This window comes from Wolffia australiana, chromosome 1, assembly GCF_029677425.1.
Source record: "Wolffia australiana isolate 7733 chromosome 1, ASM2967742v1".
Lineage (NCBI taxonomy): Eukaryota > Viridiplantae > Streptophyta > Magnoliopsida > Alismatales > Araceae > Wolffia > Wolffia australiana.
This window is the reverse complement of record NC_135835.1, coordinates 26,916,045-26,939,473: the sequence shown is the minus strand read 5'-3', so window position 1 is coordinate 26,939,473 and position 23,429 is coordinate 26,916,045. Positions and strand designations below refer to the sequence as shown.

General features: G+C 37.8%; 1 protein-coding gene across 4 annotated transcripts; it reads left to right on the top strand.

Annotated features, from left to right (window-relative positions):
• The first annotated feature begins 9,897 nt into the window (after positions 1-9,897).
• LOC144712998 (pto-interacting protein 1-like) lies at positions 9,898-17,046 on the top strand. 4 transcript variants are annotated; one of them, XM_078587474.1, is made up of 9 exons: positions 9,905-10,059; positions 10,145-10,177; positions 12,538-12,653; positions 13,236-13,486; positions 13,575-13,701; positions 15,012-15,279; positions 15,924-16,056; positions 16,234-16,320; positions 16,694-17,046. In XM_078587474.1, the coding sequence occupies exons 3-9, from the start codon at positions 12,569-12,571 to the stop codon at positions 16,808-16,810; spliced, it is 1,068 nt and encodes a 355-aa protein (XP_078443600.1). In that variant the 5' UTR covers positions 9,905-10,059; positions 10,145-10,177; positions 12,538-12,568; the 3' UTR covers positions 16,811-17,046. The 4 variants fall into 4 exon arrangements, with proteins under 4 accessions (XP_078443585.1, XP_078443600.1, XP_078443593.1 ...); XM_078587467.1 differs by having other exon boundaries at positions 9,906-10,059; positions 10,145-10,173; XM_078587459.1 differs by lacking the exon at positions 10,145-10,177 and having other exon boundaries at positions 9,898-10,059.
• The last annotated feature ends 6,383 nt before the right edge of the window (positions 17,047-23,429 follow it).

Here is a 23,429-nt window from a genome sequence, read left to right as displayed (position 1 = left end):
GGCCCACTGATAGTTTTTGTCTGAGTCCTGAATCTAGATGTGATTTTTTATCTGGCCTTGATCCAATTAGGTTGACTAATCAGTGTCAAGATAAAGTTAAAAAGTCAAAGCCATAGTTTGTAGGGCCCACTCTCATTTGAGACTCTTGGTCTTGAACGTAGAGTTAGACAAGAAGTTTGGTCCGGTCTTGGCCGAGTCAGGTTGACTAGTCAGTGTCAAGTAAAATTTGAAGAATCAAAGCCATAACTTTGTAACGGAAATTAAGAATTATGAATTAATATTAAAAGATAAACCTGCAATTTTGCTCATAGAACCAATGCTACAAATCAGATAAAATATTGGCATGAAAATCTGCAAGGAGGAATAATATATTATAAAAGGTGTCATGACCAGACGTGTGAAGGCTCCACAAAACAACTGACATGCATTTCTAGACAAAATTAAATATTGCATGATATGTGTCTGAAAATGTAATTCAGTAGAGGCAGAAGTGACGTCTTTGCAATTTAAAGGTATAAAGAATGGTTAACGAAGCAGAAATTGAATATGTGAATGGAAAATGAAAGGCATTGATTTATCCATAATAGGATGCCACAAAATGCTTGCATGAGCAAATGAGAGAAAAGAGCGGGATCAAGATGAAACAAAGAAACTAGTTATTTTACCCTGTTTCTCCATCAAGGTGATATACCCAGGCATGTCCGCACTCCCAATGACAACATACCATGCATTTCAAATGGAACCAAAATATTACATGACATGCATTTAACAAAAGTAGACATGATCAGCCATGTGATGCAACTGACTGAGGGGTAGAAAAATGGTTCCCAAAAAAAATGAATAAATGAAATGAAAATTTAAGAAATTTATACTTAATAGAAAATTTTCCCTCGGAAGTAAAAGAGGAAAATGAACAGGATGAAGATCAAACATGCTGCTAAAGACAAGAGTAATATGCCAGGCATTTCAAATAAAAATAAGAATATATGGCATGCATTTTAGAAAATAATGTTCAGAGATTGCCACATTATGTTATTCATTTAGAGCTAGAAAGAATGGCTCCCAAAGCAGCAATGACCGGAAAGATAACCTACATGGGGGCTGTGGCAGTGGCATAGGCGGCAATCAATTGGGTGGTGACGATGAGGGCCAAGCTTGCGGCTGCAGCATACAAGATTGGGGAAAAGAAAAGTCAGTTAATATATTTTTTACTCTATGAAAATACAAAAATATCTCCATTCTTTGGTCTGGTCTGATGCTCAAATCAAATTCGGACAAGGATAATAGCTCCATTTTTTACCTTATCACATGTTGAGTTCACCTTCATAGTGGATGATGACAAGGATGAAAAAATGGAGATATTATTCTCTATCACATGACAAAGGCCATGAAAATATTATTCTCTTTCACATGACAAAGACCATGGAGATATTCTTCTCTTTCACATGACAAAGCCCATGGAGAAGTCATCCCCTATGTGGTTAGGATGATGATTTCATCCTTTAGCTTCTAGTTTAATTCTTTGCCACTGTTTGTATTGGTTATTTTTTCCAATTATATTTTTTCAGAATTTTTCAAGAGAAAGAATATTTAGATGGTGTTTATAATGTTTCCTTTTGTGTTACATCTTGGTAAATATGTACCATAATTTATTGAGTTATGTGCATTCCTTGATGGGAACAAAGGGCATTGGTCGAGTATCAGGGCTTTCAAAGAGGGATTTGACGCATTGTTTACTCACAATGAGAACCTCACCTCCTTACCTTCGCATGAAAGAAATCTTGATGTATGAAGACCTGGAGGAATGCTGCTTAGATTTTGTTCGAGTAATCGATGGATCCATTTTCTGATTTCCTAGTGAGTAGTCAATTGGGCAAACTAGATTGATCGTAATATATATTATCTGCTTATTTCTAAAGCTAGCTATTGGGAGTACTAGTGTCTTATTCCTGATGGATTGGTTTCTACTTGGACTTCAATCCATTCTATCAAAACTTGATGAAGGTACACTTATAAGAAAAAAATGAAAGACGGGCAAAGTACACAAACTTAATATATGACCCCTAACTCGTCTCACATGGCGCTGGTTTTTTCTATTAACTAAAGATACAATACTTCTTCATTCTTTTTTATTTCTATTTTGCATGTGTAAGTATCATATTTTTCTTATTTCTATAAGTTTTATTCTTGCATAATATTATTTTTGGGTTCTGGCCCATGAACAGAAGCTTGGAAAACTCTTTTCTGAGAGGCATAGGCTGAAAAGTAGTTCTCACTTGATCTCTAATAAAAGTAAACTAAAACTACATTTTCTGGAACTTGTTCAACTCTTGACTTTATCCTTATGAGAGTGTTTTGAAGCTGTTCACATTCCCTGATTCTAGAAATATCCAAGCGATCAATGGGATCTCCTCTCCTTTCCAACTCTTCCTGAAGACCTAATTTATGTCTTCAGAATAATGTACTTTTACGAGGCGGGGAGAATGAGATAAATAAAAGGGAGGCATGGGCACCTAGAATACCCAGCCTATTTATACTTATTTAGAACTTTTCATAAACGTTCTTATTAATAAAGTATATCTTCCAACGTCTTATAATCTTATGTGTGTGAGCCTCTAGGCCCATATATCAATATGGTTAATAACTTTATATTCCCAATAAAATTATTACCCAAACTTATTAATTAACTATATCAACATATAGATTGCTTAATCCGGGATTGATTTAACCCAATTGATAGGTTAAGTTTACAGCCCATGGGCGCCAAGATGCACCTTGTGATGTGGAATATAAAAAGTATCAAATCAACTCTCTCATAGAACTTTTACCATCATAACTTACAATAAATGTATAATCATTCATCTGCTCTAGACTTAGAGTATGGATAGTTCTCAAACCCTTATCTGTCATTCAGTTAGTCCTGATGAGTAATGGGGTTCATTGGAGAACACTTTCTCCAATATCTCTACTACCCTAGACAGGGATTTGATGCATCTTCTTCCTCAAGTAAATCTCCTCTTATATAGTGGGTGGATGATCCCCTCGTGACCCCTCAATCACTATTGATTATTTCTTGATATGTCCAAGCTAACATGTGTTTGAATCCCACGGTTGGGGAGTCATACGTCTCAGTCAAAACATGACCATTTATAAACAAGTTCTCCTTGGCATCACAGGTCAACGGACCACTTATATAATCATGAAATGAATCCACCTCATTGGCACTTAGGTATAACACCCCATTATACGATTTGAGTAAGTTACACAAACATATTTTCATTTGATTGAAAGCAAAAATAACAACGACGATTTACACCTGAATTCAAAGTTGATGAAGGCGAAAATGGGGAGTAAATCGTCGTTGTTATTTTTGCTTTCAATCAAATGAAAATATGTTTGTGTAACTTACTCAAATCATATAATGATGAGCAAGGTCGTCTCCTCAGGGATTGGCACTTAGAGATGGAATTCGACTAATGAGTAGAATGATGAAGAAAGATTAAAGAGAAGTTGTTAAGGTTGTTTATAAGGAAAATCCTCGCTACAGATTTTATATTGATCTCATACTTTATACACTAGAAAAGGAAGTAGATTAATGATTTTTGAATATTTGTATGGAATTTTTAGAGATTAGATAATAGGGACAAAAGAGAGTTGAATTTACGGTTGCAAGGTGTTTGTTGAAATGTCTGAAAGAGAATATCTAATTTTCGTGTTTTTCTTACAAGGAACGAGAGGGAATTTTTAAAGTGTTTTATAGAAAGATGGACGTATTTTAAGAACTATATATCCTTTAATTTTGTTGTAATTTTTGGAGATTTTTTAATTGTCTTAAAAGTATTTAATTTGGGTTGAAAGAAAATCGATTTCAAAGATGAACTGCAAATTGCTCGACGAAATGCCTGAATTAGTTTGTTTTCTTTTTCCTGTTTTTGTTTTGCTCGAAATCGATTCGATTCGATTTCGAGTACTTGATTGAGTTTAACTCTTTAGTTTTTCTAATTATGAAATGGTCTATTGATCCAAAACAATGTAGAAGTATTGATCTTACCGGATTTGGCGGGGGACGGAGGTCGCCAACGGCTTCAGACCTCTGTTCCGGCCGCGTCTTCCTTCAAGTAAGAAAATGTGATCTTCCGTGAATTTCTTCCTCCTTCAGCACTCCCTTCAGGTCGCGGAGCTGTCACCACTGACGAACGAGAGAAGGGAGAAAGGGTGTTCAGCCGTGCAGAAAAACGTGAATTTGTAGATTCTGAATTCGGCGGCGAAAAAAAAAAATCCATTTTCCCGCGATTCACAACCATTTTGTAGGTCAGTAATGGTCCGAAGACCAGCCTGACCGGTATGGGATATCTCAGGGGGATTCTTCGGCGGCGAATCGGTAGAAAACAGTCTTCTTGTTCACCGGAGTGATATCGCCGGCCACAGAGCCAGCGGTCGACGGTGGGGAAGATGCTGAGATCCCCTGGTCGTTAGGTCTGAGTCATTAGGGGTTCAACGGCTACGATTAAATCGTAGCCGTGGACCCCTTTAAGTTCGGTAGACCCCTGCTCCAGCGGTGATTCCATGTCAGCGTCGACTGCCTGCTTGTTCTCCTCCAATTCGTCCAGGATGGAGCACGACGCTGAGCTGTCTACCTGAAATAAAAGAAAACAAAGACAAAATATAAGGACAATCTTGACCGTTCGATCTTCCGAAGAAAGATGGACGGTCAAGATTAAGACATGGCTTTAAGTAAAGCTCGAACTGACATGGGCTTCGGGCCAGGTCAGCTCGGAGCCCGTTCAAAATTTAAATCTCGTTCCCCTTAGATTGCGGCCCGATGGGCCACGATCGTTCTCTTCCCGCACTGGCCCAGCCCGATTGCATGTGAGACATGGGATTCCGCAATCTCATATCGACGATTTTTAAAATACATATTGGTATATAAATTTTGCATTTCCTCCAATAATGAAATTGAATCGACACTTACCTTTGGGCGCTGACAAATCTCCATAGCTTGCTTTGAGGCCGCGGCCGTTAATTGGGCTTGTGCTGCGCACGTTTCTTGCGGTTGCGGCAGCGAGTTCAGGACGGCTTTGCCAGGGCTGCGCCTTGGCTTACTTGAATGCGACCCATCTTTTATTCTTCTTTTTTTTCGTCTTTTTGTTCATTCGTTTAGCCGTAGAATATAATGTTGCATATAGTGATTGAAAGATTTCTATGCTTGTTAATACAAAAACCTGTTAAAATATAATGATGCACATTATGCTTGAAAAATCGCATAAATGAGGAATTTTAACACGGAAACGCATGCCTCTTCCCTCTTCTTGACCTCTCAAAACCCCCAATGAGTGTTGATTTATATGATTGAATCACGACTCATCACAGGTCAACGGACCACTTATATAATCATGAAATGAATCCACCTCATTGGCACTTAGGTATAACACCATCAAGGGATCAGTTCGATAAACTTTTTTCTCTTAAGAGAACCCACCATTTTCTCTTAATGTCTCCATACTAATGGCTACATGATCATTCATACTTATCGTATAAGTAGGATTAGATTGTGTTATTCTATCTAGATAACTTGATGTCTGTCTCGAGTATCCAACGAATAGGAATATTTACCACACATGCTTGAAAACTAGTGATCACTGTTTTATGATCTCATCATAATTCAATAAGTCACTTGATGCTTCGGGGACTCCATTATAAACATTACCTGAGACAAATTTTAAATAAATATTCATTTAATTTAATTAAAACATGAAAGTGCCATTGAATTGATGGCCACAAAATATCCATCAATTCTCCCATTTAGCCCTTGTGTTTATCACCTTTTACTTCATGGAAATACATTAAAATTTAAGACGCCCTTCTTGAAAATGAGTTTTATATTTTCAAGAGATATAGCTCTCCCTTCTAGTTTCACATGGGAGAGAGTGAGGGAGGGTAGAGTGAGAGAGAAAGAATGAGGGATGGAAAGAGAGAGAAAGGGATAGAGGGAGGGAGGGAGGGAAAGAGAATGATAGCGATAGAGGGGGAGAGATGTAGAGAGGGATTGAGGAAGAGAGTGCGTGAGGGAGAGAGAGAGATAGGAAAATGGTAGAGACAAGATATAAGAGAGACGAGAAATGAAAATAGAAATGAGAAAGTTATGGAACCTTGGTGTGGGAACCATGCAGAATAACTTGATTGCACAAGCCTTACTCTACTTGAAACAACTAAGTCATGAATTCACAAAACAAGCCTCATCAAACCTTGAGCCCATTAGGGAGGTATGATTGAATCCCCAAGCGCTGGAGTACTCTCTAATGAGCAGAAAAGGGTCCTTAGAACAAAACTATACTTCAAATTGTGTCTTTCAGAAATTTGATGGGGCCTCAAATAGACCAATGAAGGAAGAGGGCCATCCAAAATGACAGTAATCTTCAAAGGACAACTAAACTATCGGAAAATTATCACTAACAAGAAAAAATAGAGGATCAAAAACCTTATATGCCTGATCAGATCTATTGAAGATGATGGGACTTACAGAATCTATCATATGTTATCGTGTGGGTCAATAACATTTAAAGATATAAAACATAATATTTTCAGCTGTAAAGAAGTGAAGCAGCAATATTTTGCATATTAAGGCAGGTGCAGAATCTGTTAGAGGATTTTGTGCATCTCAAGGTGACTGTCTATATATTTTAATAGTTTTTAGGAGATTATATTACTTGGCTCACCATCTGCTGATGGGCTTCACCAAATGGGATTCTAAGCTACATCTGGAAGGGGTGGAACAACGATGGCGTCATTAAGATTGTAACATTTTTTTCTTATTTGAAAAAACCTTCATGGAACTCCACAATGTGTGAGGTGGATAGACACTCCAAGGGATGCTTGAAGGGTAGTTTAAAATTTCTAACTGCACCGCACAATGACTATGCAACCCGTCACTGTTCGTGATCCAACTGTCCCTTGCAAAACATTTTGTGTTGTCGGAGAGACAGGCCCGGCCATTAAATCCTGAACTCACTGGCCTCGAAGGTGTTGTCCTGACTTACATAGAAATGGCCTTTGACTTACAAAGAAATGGCCTTTGACTTACAAAGTTAACTGCATGAATGAATGAGATCATACCACTTGCAATTCTAGATTGGCAAGATTGCCATCTTCCTAATTTAGATTAATTATTTACTGAAGTTTTGTTTCATAATGTTTATTTAAGTTTATTAATGTCTTTTTTAAAATTCTGGTTCACCTATCAGTTAATCATGCTTGCTGCTGCTGAATAGTGGTTAATCTTTCATGAATATGATCTGTGAGCGAGCCATGTCAATGTTTTTAAATATTTTTTTGTTGGTTAAGCTTTTCTATGTCTTAGAGATAAAGCGGAAAGTATGCTGTTAATTAGAATATGTGGATTGATTACTAAATATTTTAATACTATAGTGAACAGAGAAAGATGAACAATTTGACTTTCATTTTGATGATTATAGTTTAAGAAAGAAAGTTTATTCATACAATTTTTATTCATGTAATCGAGAATCAATCTAATATTGCATCGAAAAATTCATATTAGATAAGAATTTGTTAAAAAATGTGAAATAATTTAATATATTTAATTAAATTCTAATCTCCATCCTACTTTTGGTTTTAACATAGATTTCCTATTGATCCATCATGATGGCTAAAATTTGATAAAAACTTGAGTACAATTTTTTATCTACCATCTTGGCTGAGTTCACTCATCCAATCAGATCCTCTTATACCAGCCAATCTATGTAAATTGACAAACCACAAAAAACAGCAGAATAACATTCCATGTGATAATCTGAATAATACTAAACTACTTCAAAATTTAAAAATCTTCTTTTTGATTTTTGTTTGATCTGAATGTTTATTCTAGAGCCTGTTTAATTGAATCAAGATGATTAATTTGATTTTCCATGGAGGGATACCGGGATTTTTTTGTCGGATTGCATGAAAAAAATGAGACATGCTGATTCCGAAAGCCACTCATCCCATCAAAATAATATGTAGGTAAAAATTAACTCTCTCAAATTGCCAAGTATCAAAACCGACTTGACCAGTCAAACAGCTGGCAAACTGGACCCAATGAATGAGTCAATTCTCCTCCCCATGGGCAGGTAAAAATTGTTCTTTTAATATGGTGGGACAAACATAAAAGAATAAAGGCCTTAGTTTTATAAATTAATATAAAATACCAAAACGGAAAATAAGAAATGGGTTGAGTATTTATTAACAGAACACTCCTCAGGCAATCCAATTGATTATCTTTCTTTATTTCATTTATTTCATATAATATTCATACATACCGACTTAAAAGAAAACATGAATTAAAAGCAGCGTCCAATGTCTAAATTGGAAGATGGGTCAGATGAAAAAATGAATTTGGTTTATCAAAAAAATAGAAAAAATTAGAAAAAGAAAACATCAATTTAAAGCAGGATTCATCGTTTACAAAGGAAGATGGGTCAGATAAAAAGGGTATGGTTCATACAAAATAAAAGAAATATATATAAAAAAAAGCATTAATTGAAAACAGCCTCCGTTGTCTAATTGGAATATGGATACGATTAAAAAGACATGGGATCGTCAAAAAAACAAAAAAAGAGATAATACGAAAACAAAACAGTAATTGAAAGCACCGTTAATTGTCTAAACGGGAAGATGGTGCAGATTTTAGAAAAATCATTAAAAAGTAAAACGTAAACTAAATAAAAAGAAAACGGTAATGAAAAACAGTGTTCATATTCTAAATTGGAAGATGGGTCCGATGAAAAAACACATGGGTTCATAAAAAAACATAAGAAATATATTTAAAAAATTAATTAAAGCATCGTTCTTTGTCTACACAAGAAGATGGGTCAGATTAAAAAAAGACACGGGTTTATCAAGAAACCAATAGAATGATAATCAAAAGAAAACATCAATTAAAAGCAGTGTCCATTGTTTGAATGGAAGATGGGTCAGATAAAAAAGTTATGGGCTCATCAAGAAACAAAAAATAAAAATAACAGTAATTAAAATCTGTGTCCATTCTCTAAACAGGAAGAAGGGTCAGATAAAAAAGACGGTTCTCCAAAAAATAAAACAAAATTAAACAGCAATGGAAAACACCATCCTCTGTCTACATTGGAAGATGGGTAAGATAACGAAAAATGGGTTTATCAAAATTTTAAAAATGATATGAAAAACGAAAACATCAATTAAAAGGAGAGATCATCGTCTACAGAGGAAGATGATTTGGATTTAAAAAAGTTATGAGTTTATCAAAAAAACAAAAGGAAAATAATAAAAAGAAAACATTAATTAATGCAGCGTTTAGTCTCAATTGGAAGATGGGTCAGATAAAAAAGCTATGGATTCATCGAAAAACAAAAGAAAGATAAAAAAAGAAAACATCAAATTAAAAGCAGGATGGATTGTCTAAATTGGAAGATGGATCAGAAAAAAATGGGCTCCCAAAAGAAAGAAAGATAATTAAAAGAAAACATAAATTAAAGCCAGCGTTCATTGTTGAAATTGGAAGGTGTGTGTTTAGATTAAAAAAAAAGTTATGGGTTCATCAAAAAACAAAAGAAAGATAATAAAAAGAAAACATAAATTAATAACAGCGTTCAGTCTATATTGGAAGATGGGTCAAATAAACAGAAATATGACGTCAAAAAAAATAAAAGAAAAATAACATCTTTAAAAAAAATAAAAGAAATCCTGGTTGAGCGCCTCGCTGGCGCCATCGAAGTTGACCAGAAGACTCAAAGAGAAGATCTGACCAAGAACGGCGGATGCGGTCACCGTCCGTTGACCACTCAGAAGAGGAGTTCAGGCGGTGACCGGATCCATCTTTGCTTGCTCTTCTTGTAAGGTAAGAAATTTGACGTGGGTCCCGAGAACGTTGAGATCTTTATCAACAGAAATGGTCAGACAGGGGAAGAATTCCGCGTAGAAGAGGAAGGGAAAGCGAAGATTCGTCGAGATTTGAGAGAAAAAGAGGAAGTTAAAGGGGAATTTCTCCGCCTCTAGTCTCTAGATAAGATTCGGTGAAGCAGATCGGGGGCTGTAAGTATCTTTCTCTCGATTGATTTCGAAATCTGGGTTTTCTCTGATCAGTCGATCTTCATTGAATTGGGCTCGGATCTTGAAGGAATTTGGCTTTCAAGGAGGTTTTCATTGGTAGGTGTGTTGTCTGCTTTGTTTTTTTTTCTTTGATTCAATTAAGTTGGCGGAAAAGGCGGGGGGATTTGAGAGGGATGAAATTTATGAATCGTTCGGCAATATCTCAATCATCTGTATTGATGATTATTGTGGTCAACTCTTGGTTGACTTCTTGTGGACTGGGAGTACTGATGAAACAAAAGATGAATATTAGGTGAAGCAGATTGGGGGCTGCAAGGTTGTTTCTCTCGATTGATTTAGAAATCTGGGTTTTCTCTGATCAGTCGATCTTCATTGAATTGGGCTCGGATCTTGAGAGAACCTGGCTTTCTAGGAGATTTTAATTGGTAGGTGAATTGTCTGCTTTGTTTCTCTTTTTTTTCTCTGTTTGATTCATTTGAGTTGGCGGTAGAAAGAGGGTTTTGATAGGGATGGAATTTATGAATCGTTTGGCAATATCTCAATCATCTGTATTGATGGTTATTTTGGTGAAATAAAAGGGGAAATTCTTCGCCTCCTGAGAAGGTTAGGTGAAGCAGATCGAGGGCTGCAAGGTTGTTTCTCTCGATTGATTTAGAAATCTGGGTTTCCTCTGATCAGTCAGTCTTCGTTGATTTGGGCTTGGATCTTGAAGAATTGGGCTTTCAAGGAGGTTTTGATTTGTAGGTGGGTTGTCTGCTTTGTTTGCTTTTTTTTCCTCTGATTCACTTAAGTTGGCGGTGAAAGTGGGGTTTTGAGATGGACGGAACTCATGAGTCGTTTGGTAGTATCGCAATCATCTGTTCTGATGATTATTGTGGTCAACTCGCAGTTGACTTCTTGTGGACTGGGAGTACTGATGAAATAAAAGGGGGAGTTCGTTTCCTCCTGAGAAGGTTAGGTGAAGTAGGCCGAGGTCTATAAGATTCTTTCTTTCGATTGATTTAGAAATCTGGATTTCTCTGATCAGTCAATATTCCTTGATTTGGGTTTATAGGAGACTTTAGTTTGTAGGTGGGTTGTCTGCTTTGTTTATTTTTTTCTCTTTGATTCAGTTAAATAGGTGGGGTAGGAGGTGTTTGAGAGGAATGTAGTTCATTGTTCTTTTGGCAAGTTCTCTCTCTAAATATAAGATCATCAGTTCTAATGACTATTGTGGTCAACTCTGAGTTCACTTGTGTTACTGGAGTAATGAGGATTATCCATGTAAGATGTGGCTGTTGTTCTTAGATTGGACTTCATCGCGTTTGGAGATTGTGGTGCTGAGTGTTGGCTTTGTGGATTCGGTCTACATCCAGATTCTAATTTTACCTAAAATTACTTGGTTCAGATAGGTCATTTCTTTTATTTTTTCTCCTTTCATGGTGCTTTCTGCGTTTCTACTTTTTTGCAAGTGATGAATTTCTTCTACACACTAATTTAATATCTGTGAAACGCATTCGCCAAGGGCCTTGCTGGGTTATTTACTATTTTTGGGGAGGTGTTCCTTGGTCCTTGCGGAGAGGATATTTGAAGTGTTTTGCAGTGGTCTTAAATCACTATTTATGGTTTATAGTGAAACGAAGGTCTTACATTTTTCTTGGATACATGTTATTATCGTTTGTACTGTGACATGCTTACAAAGCTTCAGCAGATATGATCTTGCAGTCCATCTTGGTCTGTTTCATACTTTTGGTTCAATGATGGATCTGTCATTTCCCATTTTGTATACCTGTAAAATATTGGGCAAAGATATTTTTCATCTAGAGTGATAAATTTCTATTACGATATTAATTAGTATAACCGGTAAGTCTACCAAATGCAGCCAACAAAGGTATAACCAACAAATTTTGACCTAGGCATGTGAAAAATATTACCGTTAATCCTATAGGTTTTTTTCCTTATTTTGATCATTTAACAGCCGTTACACCTCGTATTTGGGCTGATTCATTTTTATGGTTGCTCAGATTCTTCTTCTTTATCTTCTTTTATTCATAATTATGAGGTTTGGATTATGATGTTGGAATCCAGAGGCTCTATCTCTTGTCTTTGTGAAAATTCTCTTAATGTGGAAATGCAACTGAGTGGTTTTTTGTCGTTGCTCTATAATCCTCCGACTAGTCATTTTGTAAAAAATATGCGAATTGAATTTACTTTCATTTATTACGTAGAAAACCAATGAAAGGTAGAGAGGAATGGATTCCTCACATTGTTACTTATTGACACGAGAAATTTTGAACAAGTACAAATATCAGCTTTATTTATTTTGAAAATTGAGGGACTCCCTCATAAACTCTAATTACTCGACACTTGTAATAGTGAAATGGTATAAACTCTAAGATCAGCTATATGTGTGTTCGATACATTTGATTTTCATTTCTGATCATGCTTAAACTTGGGCCATCGTCTTGTTATGAATTGTAGAGGTGCTGTTTTCCCATCGCAAACAAAAGTTATGGGTTGCTTCTCGTGTTGTGAAGACGAGGATTACCATAGACCGCCAGTTGGAGTTCGGCCTTCTGCTACAAACAATGCACCAGGTATCGTTCATAATTCTTTTTGGAACTCAGAAAATGTGTTTTATGTCTGTAAATTTTTTTTCGATCATCAGATTCAGTGTGATTTTTTTTTCTACTAAGCATTAAGGAAACCAAATCTCTCAAATTCTAATGACATCTATAACCCAAACCCCCGTTAGATATAAAATTGGGGATGATGACTGTGACTGGTTGCAGAGTAGGGTTAGTCATCTCAGGACAAAGTTTTCATTGTCACAAACTAATGTGAATGATGCTTTCGTCATCATCATTCTAGTTACAGACAACTGATGATGACGATCTCATTATCATCTTACATTGACTCAGACGTATGACTAGGACACAAATGATTTCGTGATAGTCATCTCATCATCTTGAGCAAAGAGGAGTAGCTTGTGGCTGCAGATGGGGGGATTTGCCTTCCATGGTCATCATCATTGTCCCCAACATCATCTGTCACTTCGATGACGATGACAATGATGATTATGATATTACCGTCCAAGCCTGCTGAGTTAGACGTTCTAAATTTTATCTAATCCATATCATTGCATCGTTGAATTAAGATGATATACATTTTTATTACAGGTAACGAGAGAGGTTATCAAACCCAGGAGGTGCCTCCAAAGACTGTGCAGGCGGTCAGAGTTCAACCCATTGAAGTTCCATCAGTGCCATTGGACGAATTAAAGAGGGTTACCGATAATTTTGGACCGTCAGCTTTGATTGGTGAGGGCTCGTACGGTAGAGTGTATCATGGTCGATTGAAGAACGGGAAAGAGGCTGCTATAAAGAAATTGGATGATAATAAGCAGCCAGAACACGAATTCCTTGCTCAGGTTTGTAATTCTCTATGAAAATAAGTAAGTTGTATGTTTTTTAATTCATTTATAGAGTGGATACGTGATATTACTGATGAATTTTCAGGTGTCTATGGTTTCGAGATTGAAGCATGAAAATGTGATGGAATTACTTGGTTACCATGTTGACGGGAATGTGCGTGCTCTAGCGTTTGAATATGCAACAATGGGGTCCCTCCACGATATTCTCCATGGTTTATCTCTTTCCATGCTTTGTCCTCTGAAATTTATTAAAATATTCTTTTTGACATAGATAAAACATGCAAATCATCCTATTCTTAAAGGTCTCTTCATCAAATCTTACCTTTGGAAAATTCTTATATTGGATACATATTTTTCCATTTTTGCATACCCCTATGTCTCTGACATGAGTTGTACTTGGAATTAGGCTAACCAGTGATAGATATGCAGAATATTATTATTATCATTTGATTCAGCTACATTTACGTTTTTAAACTTGTTCTTGATTGTATTTTTTCAACCGAATCAGCACTAGTCTTTGAAAAAAACTTTATTATCTCTCTTTAATAAGCTATTTCATTTTTTCCCTTATTTTCTTCTTTATATATGGAGGTCTCTGGAACACTGTTTTTTTCATTCACTAAGATATCAAATCAAAGTACCTCCAGAAGTGGCTGATTTTTATTTTGAAAAATTGTCAATCTTCAGAAATTAGTTTGTCCCCTGTACATTGACACTGATTTGTGGGCTTGTTTCAATCGTTTATACTACTTAGTTCACTCTGACGTGGGATTATTATTTATTTATTTTCTGAACCTCTGATTTTGTGCAGTCACTGGCCGTAGCTCGTTCATTTGTGGTAGTCTTTTATCTGCATAATTACTTTACACATCGTCAAAGTTCCTCTAGAGAAATAGTTGACTTTGAAAATTGAAATCTAGAATTGCCTCCGGCCATCTGTTTATGCATATTCGTCCTAAAAACTTAAATCTCTTAACTTTCATATCCTTACCTTGAAAAATAATCTTTTTGGTTCAATATTTTCATTATTGCAACATGACCTTCCCTGAAAAATCCAGAACCTTCTAAATTATCTGAGTATTTTCTGGTGCTCACATCACGGCAAGATTTTGATGTGAGATCTTAATGTATTTTGTTTCGGGATAGGATTTTGAACGGAGGATAGAGAGTGATAGAAAAATAGAACTAAAAAATTAAAGAGATAACAGAGGAAAGACCCAGATTGGCCCCTTTCCACTGTTTCACCTGCTTCCTTCTCCTTTCAGAATTAGCTCATTGTCTACATCTTTGTGCCTGCCTTCCATGAGGCGAGGCTATATCTATATAAAGGGAAACTTTCCTAGTTTCAAATTGCAAAAATATCCCTGACATAGGATTTGCACCGTAAAAGCTTATTATCTAACCTTCCTATGAGTGCTGTTTTTCACACTCCTTTTCTTTCCAATGATCTGATTTGTAGAGCCTATTACTGAGGCTTTTTTCAAATGCCCATGAAGCTAAAGACTCTACTTTCTGTTTATAGGGAGAAAGGGAGTGAAGGACTCTCAGCCAGGTCCATTATTGTCATGGACTCAGCGAGTTAAAATCGCTGTCGGAGCAGCCCGAGGCCTGGAATACCTCCATGAGAAAGCTCATGTGATCCACCGAGACATAAAGTCCAGTAATGTTTTGATATTTTCGGATGACATCGCAAAAATTGCAGATTTTGATCTCTCAAATCAAGCCCCTGACATGGCGGCACGTCTCCACTCGACCCGTGTGCTTGGAACATTTGGTTATCATGCTCCGGAGTAAGCAAATTTCAATATTACTTCTAATTGCTCTTGTTATTGTAAATTCATTTCTTGGGACTCCAATCTCTATATGAAGGTAGGGAGTCCACACAACCCGTGTTCTTGGAACCTTAGGTTATCATGCTCGAGAGTAATTAAACTTCAATATTCTTTCGTGTTAGTAATGGCTTTATTGTCATTTCCTTTCTTAGGGCTCCGATCCCAGAAAAGGGTAGGGAATCTATTCAACCCATGTTCTTTGAATCTTAGGTTATCATGCTCCAGTATAAATTAACTTCAATATTCTGTTTAATTCTTCTTGTTAGTGAGGGATAGAAAGGGGTACTGTTGCAATTTCCTTTCATAGGATTCCTATCCCTACATAAGTGTAAGGCATCCTCTCCTTAATTGAGTTCTGGTTTATTGTCATTGCCCAACTCTAACTCTCTCTCTCTCTCCTCTATCTACATATATCTCCCTTTCTATCCCTCACTAACTCCTCTTTCTTAAGCCCGATCATTGGGTGTCAGAGAGCAGATTAATTCAAAGGATTTATATAAAGTTTATCTGTCTGTCCCTCATGAAAGATTTCCTTTGGTTATTGGCTTGGGTCTAGACTTCCATGCATTCATTGTTTCTTTACACACTTTCTCTGTTGGCAGATTTGCCATGACTGGGCAGCTTGGCCCTAAGAGCGATGTGTACAGCTTTGGTGTTGTCCTCTTGGAACTTCTGACGGGTCGCAAGCCCGTTGATCACACACTACCTCGCGGGCAGCAAAGCCTTGTGACATGGGTACTGACTTTTAAACTCAACCCACTAGATAATAAGCACAATTTTTAACCCGAAAAAATTAAAATTCTCATATCAAATAAATTCTAATTGCTTTTCCTCTTTCCTCAAGTGAGATCAAACGTTTTCCTCCTGAAAATTAATCTGAAGCTGTACTTAAAAATGAGGGTGAATGTGCAGGCCACGCCAAAGCTCAGTGAAGATAAGGTCAAACAGTGCGTGGACCCCAGGCTGGGAGACAACTACCATCACAAGGCAGTTGCTAAGGTAACTAAAGGAAACTTATGATTTTCCAAGATTAGTGCATTTTTCTGTTTCTATTCACCTTGATCTGCTGGATCTAGAGGGAAAAAGTTAATTATTTTTACTTGTTTTATAGTTGTATTGTGAAAATACTGGACTTTTTGTCATACTTTGTGGCACCTGGCCTGAGCATATTTTTACATTATTCCACTTGTCCACTCTCTCTCTTTCAATGTGTTATATAAAGCATCATTCTTAAAAAATCCTTCATCAATGCGAAAACTTTTCAGCTATTTGACTTACGATGGTATGATAGATTTCATTTTTTTACTCTTCTCTCAAAATTGGTTTGGTAGATTTTCCTATTCTCTGATGCATTCTTTTAATTCTTTCACAGATGGCAGCTGTCATAGCTTTATGTGTGCAGTATGAGGCGGATTTGCGGCCAAACATGAGCATTGTGGTCAAAGCTCTGCAGCCTCTTCTGGACAAGCCAAGGGCTCCTGAGATTTGACCTTCCCCGTTTCTCCATCCCCACCATCTCTTTATGTTTGCTACATTTCTAGTAGCTATGGATCCATCTTTTCCCTTCTCTGGCTGTTATTTTCTTCTCGTCTCTTTATATCTCTATATAACCTTCTGTATACCTCTCTTTTTTCCACTGTTGTTCTCTCCCTCTCTGTGTAGGATGGGCCTTGATTGGACTATGGCTTGTTTGAAGAATCCAATGAATGAGAAAAGTTGAAATCATTGTATCCAAAGTTTGAATGTCCATACAAGGTGTTTTAATTTCAATCTGCCTTAAAATTTCCAACTTAAAGATTATTTTCCACATCTATTCCCTTTTTCTTGTCAAACACGGAGTGGAGTTATACAGATGATGGATCATCATCAATCACCCATCCTGGCCCCTGAATGAGTGAAATGTCCAATTTGGTAAAGGTAATGGATGATGACAGATTATCAGGATAAGTTCTGATTAGCATTAATTTATGCACACAATGGCTCGTATAATACAAAATGGGTTAAATATTTTGTTTAGTGCTCTAATATTTGTTACAGCATTTATACAGTTTTCTTAGTATAGGGCAAGTAAGTGACAAATCCATAGAGAGCAGGTATTGAGATAACAAATTTTAGTTAAAATGTATTTAAAAATTAATTTTAGAACTGTTTAAAGATTTTTGGACCTAAGAGATTATATATGAATAATGTTCACTAAAATGAAAGAAAATATGTTAGAACTAATTTAAATAAATATTTTACTTTCAAAAAATTCCAATTCAGATAAATAAATATTTTACACAATTTTTAGGAATTTTAAAGGATATTTGGAGAAATAAAAAAATCAAGATAAATCGAAATAACTGTTTCAATGCTCTAGAGCAAAAGTTTTGGGAAGTTGTGCGGACAGGAAAAAATTGTCGATAAATTTTGTTTGAGCTGGGCGACAGTGTCTGGTGGAAAAAGAAGTGTTGAAACATTTTATACACAAGGAAATGTTTAGTGTGGTTTGTGGTGTTTGAAGGATTATCATCTAGGTTGTCCATTCTAATGTCAGAAAAGTGAAATAAAAATGAGAGATCACACAAACCTTGTATCACTTCTCCTAGAGGCAGAGTTGTATTTTTTTCTCCAAGAACATATATGTATATATATATATATCTTGAAAAAACGAGGGAAGGTCAGCTGAAATCGGTGATCAACACGGAATTAGTGATATACATGAATGTGCAGTACACGACCAACATGGCCTTATCTCTCATCGTCCCTCCCTCCCAATCCAATATGTAATGTCTCTATCCACGTCATGTAAGACATTGTCTATCGAGTCATTCCTTACCTTGTACACCACCTTGTCGCGGTGGAGCCATATTGCCCATAATATTGCAAGGACCCATTCCCATCCCATATGTCCCCTAACTGCACTCCCATGGATTGAGCCCCAACATGCCTCATTAGAAGATACATCCGCCCCCATGAGCTTCTATGGCCTCTAGAATACATGTGAGAACTCCCATAGATTACCGCAAGTGATTAGTCAATCATCCAGTATCAGAGTAGAGATCTATCTCCTAGCCTGGCTTCAAACAATATCTAGATTTAAGGGAAGATGATTCTTATGCCTTGCCATAAGGGAGAAACTCCTCTGATTGGGGCTATTCATCGCTCCCAATTCATTTCTATACCATGAGTGTCTCGCACTAACTTCATGTTCATATCTTCCACTGACCCATGATCTTGCATGCCCATTTTTCTATAATTCCTCGTTCATGTCTCGCAAGTATAGCACCCCAAGCCCCCCTCACTCCACATCTTGGCAAACCACTGCCCAAGAGACCTGAGCAATTCCTCTACCATTTTTTGCTTACCGTCCTTTCTAGAAAAAAAATCCCATCATGGCCTCCAGGTGCTTGCCAATTCCATGAGACAAATTAGAGAATGATAAGTAAAACGACAGAATGGTTGAAATATCCAATTGTAGGAGAACCAACTAGCCCCCTCTCAACAACATGTGGCTTTGCCAGCCATCTAATCTCCTCTCCACCTCTTAATCACTAGGTTCCAGTCCGTACTCCTTAGTGTTCCTCAAGTTAGTGGCAATCACAAATATAACATGGGTAATGCCCCGTTGGGTGTCCCTAGAGTTTTTGGGTATTGTATCTCTTATTCATGAGATAGTCCAAAGTCAACAAACATGGATTTTGCTCAGTTAATCTGCAAACCCAAAAAGTATGCGAAAAGTTTTAGTGGTGTAGAGAGGTTTCTGGCTTCCTCCACTGATCCTTCCATGAAGAAGGTAGTGTCATTTGCATATTACAAAAGTAGGATGCTTGTTGGGAAACTTACCATTTGAAAAATCCCCTCAAAAAGCCTTGGGCACGTACACTTGTTGTACATAAAGCCAATGCGCCCACCACGAGAACAAAAAATAGCAGTGCCAATGGTCATCCCTGCGTAATGCTATGAAGTGGATGGATCCACCCGCCCTCTGGTCTGCTATTCACCAATACTGAGAATAAGTGTGATGTGACACATTGCCAAACTCATTGCACACACTAAACTAGAAATCATCTCTTCCTTATAGATGCCCATAGGAAGTCCCAGTCAATTGAGTCGTCAACTTTTGAAAAATCAACATTCCACATTAAACCCTTAGTTCCATTTCTCTGCCATACTGCTATGATTTCACCTGCCACCACAGCTTCATCAAATAACTACAACCTAGTATGGACATTGACTGAAAGAGGTCAACGAAGTCTTTGGTCACCACTCATAACCTGTTGGCCATAACCTTCACAATTATGAGGTATATAGAGTTGGATAATGAATGGGTTGAAAATTGCCAACTCTTAATGGTCTTTGGCATTTCGGTGGGAGAAATAAGTGTGACCTGTTAAGGTGCTCCAAAGTCATAGTTTACTCGCAAAAACTCCCTCGGCATGTCCATAACCTCAACTCTGACTAGATCCCAGAACTCCTTGAAGGAGAACACTAGGAACCCATCAAGGCCAGGAGCTCCTTCTCCATTCAATTGCTTCTCCGCCTCCTGTACTATGTCCACTGTGAAAGGCCTCACCAACTTAATATGTTGCTCCCTTGTAACTCCATTGGCCCCTATACCACTCCATTTCCATTTGCTTTTAGTTGCATGCTTGGAGAATGCCAGAAGTGTTCTGCCAGCACACATCCTACTAAGACCCCTCAAACTCCTCGCCCTCCACTTGCATCTTCCTTACGCTGTTTGCACTTCTCCGTCCATTTGTTGTGAATTGAAAAATCTGGTGTTGGCATCACACTCCTTCAGCCATATTTGTCTTGGACTTTGTCTCCAATTCATCTCCACCTTCATGTCCTCCTCGATGACCGTGTCTCGTTAATTCCTTCACATCGTTGACTCATCTTCTGTTAGTGTTCTTGTATCTTCGAGGGCGTCCAATTGTTTGATGCCTAGAAAGGCATATGTCCACCTTTGATTTCTCTCTTCTCGGATGTGTTTTGTGACTCCCATGAGTTGTTTTTGAAGCCTTGCTAGCTTTGTGGCTAACTTAAGAAATGCCATCTCTTGTCTATCTTGTCTTGCCCACCACTTATTCACCTCTATCTAAAACCGCTCCTCATGTTGTCAAGATTTGTCAAATTTCAAATATGTGGATCGGCCCTGCCCCTCTTGTGTTTGTCACATAATGGGTGAATGGTCTAACAAGGGCTATGAGAGTGACCAAACATCGACCGTGGACAATCTCTTAACCAGATCAATTGAGCATAAGAACATGCCTAGTCTTTACTGCATTTGAGGACTCTTTTTGCTTTGGCACGTTTCAAGAGATTCATTTCATCGACCTCTCGACAAATCCTGTTGTCTTCCCATAGAATGCCTCCTCTCTCTTTACTTTCACCCATGCTTCTCCTTCCCCCTTGTCCTTCAAGAATAGTTTACCCCTCTTATAGGCAACTCTTTAAATCTCTTATGGTCTTGAGCCGTGATCTTCTTGGAAGTCTGATGAGCCAATGTTCCCCAAGATTTCTCATCTCTGTCCTTTCTAGTAGTCTCTAGCAGTGATATCAGCTCAATCTCTATCTCATTCTTCCCCCTTTATTGTGTTCCCATGGTGCATCCCACGTATGTCCACCCTAGTGACTTTGAGCTCCCATTTGCTTCTCCCATTGGTTGTTTTCCTCATATTGTGATCTCCATTCACAATAGTGTGATGTCCACTATCAATTCTTTCATCGTCTCCCTTGGTGTTGTGCTTGGACATGTTAAATCTGACCGTTACGGGGAGTGCAATCAATGGGAACATTTTTGAGGATGAGAGAACGTTCGACGGGATACCAAGAGACTTTTTTTCTGTTACTTAGAATCTTTGTATCTCATTCTCTTTGAATAAAGTTGTCTTCTTTCCCCTTCTTTGTCTACGCTGTTCTGACTCCATCAAGTCTTCTTGTCCGTCAATGTTGTGAAATTAAAACAGGTGGTATCAGAGCCCTACGCGGAGAATCAAGGAGTCAACGACAAATCTTGGTTCCCTCGCTCTTCTCAATCTTCGCTGATCGAATGAGCTCTGGGAAGGTGTTATGGCGTCAACAAAGGTGGAACTTCATCAGCTTGATAAGAAGACAAACTTTACATTGTGGCAAGTCAAGATGAAGGCTGTGCTCACTCAGCTCGATCTGGAGGATGCTCTAGCTCCAACAATGCCTGAATCATGGCCAGAGGATCAGAAGAGAAGGATCAATTGGAAGGCTCGGACTCAAATTCAACTCCATCTTTCCAATGACATTCTCCGGGATGTTCAAAAGGAGAAAGAAGCCCACAGGTTATGGTCAAGACTTGAACAAATATGCATGGCTAAAACTGTTACTCCACGAAATCTCGCCAAACAGAGAGTCTTCGGTCTACGCATGGTGGAAGGTACTTCTTTGGAATCCCATCTAGCTGCTTTTAAGGATATCATGGTTGAACTTGAAGCTCTTGATGCGAACACATTAATCGAAGAAGATTTATGTTCGCTGCTTCTAATGCCACTGCCGCCATCCTTTTCTGGTTTTCGGGACATCGTATATTGTGGGTCAAAAGGATTATCCCTTGAGACCATTTATGAAGATCTCTCATCTAAAGAAAGCATGAGCAAGTTCTCAGAAACATCCTCCTCATCTCAAGCCGAAGGCCTCGTTGTTAGAGGACATGACTCGAAAAGAAAGAAGCCAACGTCAAAAGGAAGATCCAAGTCTCACCATCTTGAAAAAACCTGCAATTACTGCAAAAATAAAGGTCATATTAAATCAGAATGCTACAAGCTACAAAACAAGATAAAGAGAGAAGCGTCCAGTTCAAATTTGTCTTCCTCGTCTGAGCAACTAGCAGCAAACATAACCCAACAGCAGTATTGTGGTGAGATTCTTGTTGTAGCTAAATGCAAGGCATCTTCATCTGAAGATTGGGTTCTGGAATCCGCATGTACCTTCCACATATGTTTCAACCAAGAAGCATCCACCTCACTTACTCCATCTACTGTCGGTGTCGTCCTCATGGGAAACAACTCCTCTTGCAAAATTCAAGGCATTGGAAATGTTTCCATCAAGATGTTTGATGGCAAAATTCAAGACATACCCTGAGTAATGTCAGATATGTCCTTGAGCTGAAGAAAAACCTTGTATCTCTCAGCGCATTGGACTGTTAGGGCTACAAGTTCATCGGAGAAGGAGGTATTCATAAAGTCTGTAAAGGATCTTTGGTCATACTTAAAGGTCATCGAAAGGTGGCAAACTTATATGTTCTTGATGGACATACTGTTATGGGTGATACGGCGTTGGTTGGTTCAATACACTCTTTACAATACACTACCAAATTATGGCACATGCGGTTAGGACACATGGGCGAGCAAGGAATGGCTGAGTTATGCAGACGCGGCCTACTTGACGGCATAAAGTCAACTACTCTGGAGTTTTGTGAACATTGCTTATATGGAAAACATGTTAGCTTCAGCTTCCCAGCAGATCAACACAAATCTACTGGGATTCTGGACTATGTCCACTCAGACAATTGGGGGCCGTCAAGTATCCCATCACAAGGAGGAGCCTCATACATGCTAACCTTCATTGATGACTACTCAAGAAAGGTATGGGTTTATTTTCTGAGGAATAAGTTTGAGACATTACAACGGTTTAAAGAATGGAAAATTATGGTAGAGAAACAGACTGGCAAGTGTGTTAAAATTCTCCGAACTGACAGTGGGATGGAGTATTGTTCAAATCAATTTCAGGAATTCTGTAAATCTGAAGGCATCTTGAGGCATCTCACAGTCTGTCATACACCACGGCAGAACGGTGTAGCTGAGAGAATGAATCGCACAATCCTTGAAAAGGTATGTTATTTGTTGTCAAACGCCTCTCTACCAAACAATTCTGGGCTGAAGCCACAAACATGGCAGTGTACCTCATCAATCCATCTCCATCTTTAGCTATTGGGAAACAAACAGCCCAAGAAGTATGGTCTGGATTTCTCGGGGACTACTCCTTCCTCAGAATCTTTGAATTCCCTGCATATGCTAAAGTCAACAAAGGTAAGCTTGAACCTCTCTCTATCAAATGCATTTTTCTTGGATTTAAACCGGAGTAAAAGGGTATAA

Excerpts from the sequence above, each read along its gene's own strand:
- LOC144712998 (XM_078587459.1), top strand. The coding sequence starts at position 12,569 with ATGGGTTGCTTCTCGTGTTGTGAAGACGAGGATTACCATAGACCGCCA. Across the intron at positions 12,654-13,235 it reads TGCTACAAACAATGCACCAG|GTAACGAGAGAGGTTATCAA; the intron begins GTATCGTTCATA and ends TTTTTATTACAG. Across the intron at positions 13,487-13,574 it reads AACACGAATTCCTTGCTCAG|GTGTCTATGGTTTCGAGATT; the intron begins GTTTGTAATTCT and ends ATGAATTTTCAG.